The sequence below is a fragment of the Podarcis liolepis genome (genome assembly GCF_965112155.1).
Source record: "Podarcis liolepis genome assembly, chromosome: 12".
NCBI lineage: Eukaryota > Metazoa > Chordata > Lepidosauria > Squamata > Lacertidae > Podarcis > Podarcis liolepis.
Window position 1 is genome coordinate 48,160,735 of NC_139563.1, and position 7,273 is coordinate 48,168,007.

At 43.8% G+C, this 7,273-nt stretch overlaps 1 protein-coding gene across 1 annotated transcript; it reads right to left on the reverse strand.

Moving 5' to 3' along the window:
- Window positions 1–863: 863 nt before the first annotated feature.
- LOC310690235 (C-C chemokine receptor type 5-like) lies at window positions 864–4,691 on the reverse strand. Its single transcript, XM_083468929.1, has 2 exons — window positions 4,441–4,691; window positions 864–1,896 (listed from the first exon to the last, which is right to left on the reverse strand). The coding sequence occupies exon 2, from the start codon at window positions 1,868–1,870 to the stop codon at window positions 890–892; it is 981 nt and encodes a 326-aa protein (XP_083325055.1). The 5' UTR covers window positions 1,871–1,896; window positions 4,441–4,691; the 3' UTR covers window positions 864–889.
- Window positions 4,692–7,273: the final 2,582 nt, after the last annotated feature.

Below are 7,273 nucleotides of genomic sequence, written 5' to 3' on the forward strand. Positions count from 1 at the left end.
TAGGCGCTGAGGTTTTACCCACAGCACCACCCGCGTCCCTCAATAAAATAAAATACACTTTCCCAAGAGTGGCACTATACAGAATTTATTAGGATCAGCATGACTACAGTTATATACAAAGTGAACTGGGAGTAAGCTCCATTGAACTCAATGGTGCTTTCCATGCAGAAGGTTCCAACTTCAGTCCTTGACATCTTCCCCTAGAGGGCCTTCTGGTAGCAGGACCTGAGAAAAACTCAGCCTGAAGTCCAGGATCAATTGCTGCTTATCCAAGTAGACAATACTGGGTTAATAGACCAATAGTCTAAGGACACAGGTTATCGTTTTCCTCTCCCACTTGGCAGGGTAACATACTTCTCCCAGATATACCAACTAAATAGTTAGGAAGGAAAAGATGTACAAACATAACTGGAAATCACTTCACAAACCTATGGAAATGTCATCATCTGTTGTAGTTGTGTAGGAAGTAGACCATTCTAAGAGGAGGTTAAGGGAGAAGAGGAGGTTAAGGGGTGATATGATAGCCATGTTCAAATATATAAAAGGATGTCACATAGAGGAGGGAGAAAGGTTGTTTTCTGCTGCTCCAGAGAAGCGGACACGGAGCAATGGATCCAAACTACAAGAAAGAAGATTCCACCTAAACATTAGGAAGAACTTCCTGACAGTAAGAGCTGTTCGACAGTGGAATTTGCTGCCAAGGAGTGTGGTGGAGTCTCCTACTTTGGAGGTCTTTAAGCAGAAGCTTGACAACCATATGTCAGGAGTGCTCTGATGGTGTTTCCTGCTTGGCAGGGGGTTGGACTCGATGGCCCTTGTGGTCTCTTCCAACTCTATGATTCTATGATTCTATGATTCTAAGTTAGGGTGAGCCTGGCCTGGGCAGATCTTATAGAGAGGAGGAACATATGCTTTGGAAAAAGGTAGAGATATGTTTCCTAAATTTCTGCCCCACAAAGGCATAGATCACAGGGTTGATGCAACAGTGGATCACAGCAATTGTCTCTGTCACAGAAATGGCTACAAATAACTTGTTCTCAATATTATTCTCTGAGTTAGATGAAAAAAATGAATCTTGAAAGGTCCTCAGCAAGAGGGCAATGTTGTATGGCATCCAGAAGAGGGAAAAAACAATCATGATCACGGCAATAAGCTTGACAGCCTTCTGCTTTCTCTGATTTCTACCCTTAATCAAAATCATGATAATCCACATGTAACAGTAGATAATGATGACTGCAGGAATGGCTAAGCCCAAAATGAACTTCATTAAAGTTAGAAATTGCTTCCATACTTTTTCATTTTCTGAGGGATAATGAATGGTACATTCGTATGTCTCATTTGCCTTTTGAACATGGTGAAATACAAATTCTGGCACAGAGGCTAATAAGACCACCACCCAAGTGACGACGCTTGTGACGGTGCCATAGGTGATCATCCTGGCTTTTAATGCAAACACTGCGTGGACAATGGCCAGGTATCTATCAATAGTCAAAAGGATTATGAAAAAACTTCCGCAGTAGAAGCCTATATAATAGATCCCAAAGAGAATTTTGCACATTGCAACTCCAAATATCCACTCGTGCCCTGCGTAATAAGCCCAAAATGGGAGTGAGAAGATGACAAGCAAGTCCGAGATGGCTAAATTGAGCAGGTAGATATCAGTCATGCTCTTGAGCTTCTTGTATCTGATCAGGATCAGCACCACCAGTGAGTTGCCCAGCAGGCCAAATATGAACACCAAAGAGTAAAACGGTGGCAGAAAATTAGTTGCAAATGCTTGCACAGCATGGCTGTAGACTAGGCCTGTGTCAATATTATAGTCAGAAGTTGTCGCAATCCCATAATCTGGCATCATGGAAGAATTGTTCATCTTCTCGGTCAAGGAATAAGAAATATCTACATGATACAAAAAACAACAATAAAATATGTAACTATGTATTTTAATAAGTGATGATCTTGAGTATTTAGTCTGCTGAAGACAATCAATATGATGCCTAACAGGCTAGGTATTAACAACAAAGATTAAAGGAGTGAGAGATATGGAATAAACTGATTTTAAAATATAGGCATACAGTAATCCCACAGTTCACACGAGGATTACATTTTGGGGATTGCACCGAAAACCAAAATCACATATAGTCAAATATGTGTGACTATATAGTCACATTCAGTCGTACCTTGACTCTCAAATGCCTTGGCTCCCAAACAAATCGGCTTCCAAACGATCGAAACCCAGAAGTGAGTGTTCCGGTTTTCGAACGTTCTTTTGGAAGCCAAACATCCAATGGGACTTCCAGCAAGCCCCATGCTTGTCTGCCATTGGTGTTTTCTGGGCCCAGAAGCCTGGTCTGACCTCATCGCTGCATCACTGGCAGAGGCCGTCAACCACGGATGCGCTTGCTCCCTTCCTGGAGCTTCCTGCAGCCCATCAGAAGCTGCGCTTTGGTTTCTGAACATTTTGGAAGTCGAATAGACTTCTGGAACGGATTCAGTTCGACTTCCAAGGTACAACTGTAGAGTCAAAATCACATATAGTCTGTGGTGGGTGGGATTGCCAAAATTATTTTTCCCTACCCCTTTTCCACCCCTTTAAAAAGATTTTTATTTTTATTTTGCAATGTATATAAAACTGAAAGTGCACAAGTTAAATGTGTATAAATTGTGGACTTACTGAATAATGTTCTAATTATCTGGCCACCTTCTTCTCCTGAACGTCTTCACTGGTACCTGGGAAATTGCCTTTTACTGAATCAGAACATTGGTCTACCTAGTTATCTATTATCTACGCCATTGGCGTAGTGTGGGGGGTATGAGAGGGGTGGTTGCTTTGTGCGTATTTCGGGGGGTGCTGATTCTCATGCCTCTCCTCCTGGGCTGCACAACCTGTTAGGGGCCGCCACTGCTGCCCAGGCACATCCCAGCAAGCCCCATGCTTGCCTGCCGTTGGGGTTTTCTGGGCCCAGAAGCCCAGTCTGGCCTCACTGCTGCATCACTGGCAAAGGCTGTCAACCACGGATGCACTTGCTCCCTTCCTGGTGCGACGCGCTCCCTGGAAAGCGGCAGGAGCAGCCCAGACCCAAGATGAGCAGGCATGGATGGAGGGGGCAGGCAAGGGGCAACCCCCAAGTGCAGCCCTGCCGGTGCTCCTCTCTGCGGGCTTCACCAAGGGCCACATCAGCTGGTCAGGCTCCCCTCTGCGCAGGCAGGCAGGTTGCATACCCCAGACGTCAGCAACCCTTGCTATGCCACTTTCCAAAGGTGAAGATGGGTCCCTCAATCTCCCTCAATCTCAACAAAAGGGACCAGCTGAGAACTAGAACAAACTTTCCATTCCTCGCTGTCCTCTGCTCCTTTTGTCTTTCAAAGGGCACGTGGGACGTTTTCCTTACCATCACACCCCCTTAGGCGATTTCGGCTCTGCAGTCCAGTAACCTTCAGATTCGCTTTTCACCTCAAACCCACTCCCCCAATTCCTTTGCCACAGCTTCTGCATGTAGGCAAGCAAAGGACAGGACCGTGGACGAAAAAAATTATAAACCTTCAATTGGCGGCCCCTTTTCTTTGTCCTGTCATGAGGGTGAGAGCTCAGAATGTGACAAAGATAAGGAGTGTGAGGGTGTTGTTTTAAAGGGGAGATTAAATGAATTTCTGCCGCACTTTAAACCTGTGATCCTGGCAGCACGAAATTAATAGCACATACTTCCAGCAAGTAACTGCGTTTAGGACTAGGGTGTTAATATGTAATTAGTCTTACATTCCCTCCTTCAAATTTACGCTATGGCTATAATCTTTGAAAATTGTCATGCTGCTTTAAATGGAGTTCCTTCGGAAAGGGAGGCATTGATTGTGAAACCACTCTGGGAAGTCCAGTTGTGTGAAGGGAATAGCGGTCTTCTAACAGATCTCAGCACCCCTAACAAAGACAGTTTCCAGGATATTTGCGGGGAAGTCGTGACTGTTTAGAGTGGTGTAATACTGTTTTAAATATTCAGGACAGATGGAGCCCAACTTATTCTAGGGGAACTGTATTGATTCAAAATATAAATCACATCATTTAAGGACCTTCTCAATAAACTTACTCCCTATGAACTATAGGATGTAGCTATAAATTCTATGCTCACTTTGAGATATAGATGTAGATGTTGATTCAGATAGAATTAGATATACAGATAGAATTAGAGATAGATAAGATTAGTAGATTCTGGGACAGGAAATGAAATATGACATGCTAGACATGTCAAACACTTGTAATCAGTTTTATTTTCTTCAAGGCCCCTCCTAATCCCAGATCCAAATGAGTTTTCCCACTGATACTGTATTCAAATAAAGATTCTTTTGGGCTAGCACACAAATGACTCTTTCTGAGATATTTCTTGATCACACATTTACTATGCTTTATACATTTAATGGTGATAATATCAGAAAAAAATGAATACTCACCAATCTGTGTTTCACACTGATGAGAAGAAAGTCACTGATTTTGTGACAAAGCAAGATTCTGTGCCTAGATTTCGAAAGGATTTATCCTTTCCTATGCTGGAAATGAATGCTTAGTAAGAAGTGAGCGAAAAATGTCTCATTTTCTGAAAATGACCTCACTGAAGGACCGTTGCATATCCCTTTCAGTCGCCGTGTTCATGGAGACTGCCAAGCGATGAGGTTTGATCCAGGTGTGGATAACCTGTGCTAATATTATGAAGGTCTTGTGCCATCAGCTTTGCCCAAAGACCAGCTGTATCAGACACCTCCTGCTTCTGAATTGTCCCAGCTGGCCATTAGAAGAACAACAGTTTAGGAATTGGTAGAGTCAAGTTTGAGTTTGTCATCTTCCCTCCCATCCTTTTCCCCTTGTGTATCTTTTTTCTTATTATTATTATCATTATTAAGATTGTATGCTTGCAGGTAGGGACTGCCTTGTTTTAGTTGCTACACAGGGAGCCTTTGGGGCTCTAAATAATGAATAATCCAATGTAGGAGTGCAAATATCCAGAGTGTGGGATCAGATGGGATTGCAATGAGGAATTATAAAATATGCATCAAGCCATTGTGTCCACGATGAATGCATTGTGTTGACTGGGTTTGATACATTGACAACAATTTCTGATCAAATCCCACAACCCTCTGCATCTCCGGCCATTTCCTCTACTGCCCACTTCTCTCTCTTCACAAGTCACGTACACAGCCCGTACACAGCTTCGCCAGGCAGGCTCCTGGGTCATCAAAGATAGTGGGCAAGCTTCTTTGAAGTAGCTTTCTAATATGTTAATCCTAGGGTGTTAATCTTAGGGCCAGGAAACAGATCTCACATGAAGGTGATAATGATTGTTGTCCAGTGGCGTAGCGTGGGGGGTGCAGGGGGGGGGCCGGCCGCACCGGGCGCAACATCTGGGGGTTAGGGTTAGGGGGTGCAAATCCACGGGTTAGGGGGCGCAAATTACTTGCCTTGCCCCGGGTGCTGACAACCCACGCTACGCCACTGTTGTTGTCCTACTGGCCATCCTCCTTATCATGTATATTGCTTGTTTATCACCTCCGGGGTTGCCAAATGGACTCCTTTGTAGTTCTGTTAATTAGTTTTGGTGGTTTAACTTCTCCCCTCGTGGGTTTGTTGAAATGCTCAGAAGAAATCTGATTGGTTCTTTCGAACACTCTGTAAAAAGTTCTTTTGTGAATAAAAGGACCTGGGCCGAGAGGGCTAGAGGCACAGAGAGAATATTATACGCACCCTTCCCAGAGTCTTGCTGGTTCAAGCCTCTGTGTTCTTATTATTCTTATTCTGTATTCTTATTAATCAGAGTTCAGTCATTCCTTTACTTTGTGAACGCCTCAATCCAATCAAGTTTAAAACATTCCTTTTGCAAACCGATCTTGTCTTCTCCTTAAACAGGAACATTATTGTTTTTTGTTTATTGAATTTATATACCACCCTTTACCCGGGGGCCTCAGGGCGGTTCACAGAATAAAATCCACAAAATACATAATAAAAACGGATCAACCAAAGGCCCAGTTAAAAAGGAACATTTTTGCCTGGTGCCTAAAGGTGTGTAATAATGAAGGCACCAGGAGAACTTCCCCGGGGAGAGCATTCCACAGATGGGGAGCCACTGCAGAGAAGGCCCCGTTCTCGTGTTGCCACCCTCCGGACATCTCGGGGAGGAGGCACACAAACATTCCCATGTGGACAACACAACCAGGTTTACCAGCTTCAGTGAAACAATCAGGCTTATGTCTAACATGAGTGACAACAGATACAGCAGAAGGGATAGAGAGGATTTGGGCACACGGTTGAGCACATACGTTGCAGTTGGAAGGGTTCAAGTTCAATCCCCGACACACCTAGGACTTATTTTTATAATATAAAAATGCGTAGTTATCTTGTAAAAGTGCGACATTCCGGGATCAGATCAGAAACCGGGATGGCTTCTCTAAATCAGGGACGTCCCTAGAAAATAGGGACGCTTGGAGGGTCTGAGACCACACATTGTACACAATGATCTGGAAGGAAGCCACAACAGCCATTGCTATCTAAAAGTAAAGAAGTCATAGTTGTGAGTGAAGGAACCTCTGAGGCATGGAGAGAGGCAGCAAGGTGCTTTGCCCTTTCCTTGCAAACTGTTTTTCTGCTCCAAACGGCCACCTGCTTTTTCTTTCTTAGGGCTGCCATATTTCAAGACCTAAAAATCCCGACACAAAAAGTAGTTGAGCTTTTTAAGGGCAATCTCCAGATAGCACCACCGCCAAGCCAGAGCCGCCCATTCCTGAACCTGAACCAGAGCCCAGGTTGCCCCAAATTCCAGGACATTTACCTTAAAATGTAAAAATTCCCCCTGGATGGGCATGTAGGACCCCCCAAAAGAGGACATGTCCAGGAATCCCTGGGTGTATGGCAACCCTATTTTTCTCCACCACTGGATTCCAGCACAGGTTTATGAGGAGAATCACACTACCTCTGAAATTCCATGATGGGTTTTATATCTGTTTTTGGCTGGATGCTGCTCCTCTTCTCATAGACAGTAAGTGCTTTTTAGTGTTCTCTTCCACCATATTTTTAGTGCACCGAATGGAAATGTTTAAAGAGCAGAGCACTAGTCTGTGAAAATTCAAACCTAGACCTCTACCAGAAGCAAATACTGTATACTTCTAGAAGAATAACAGGGATGTGCTATAAGCCAATCTTTCAGTGCCTGACTTTTACATACCCTATGCTTTTTAAAGACAGGATGAATACAGTAATCTTAAATACATTGATGGCTGTGGGGCTTCTGTACCATAC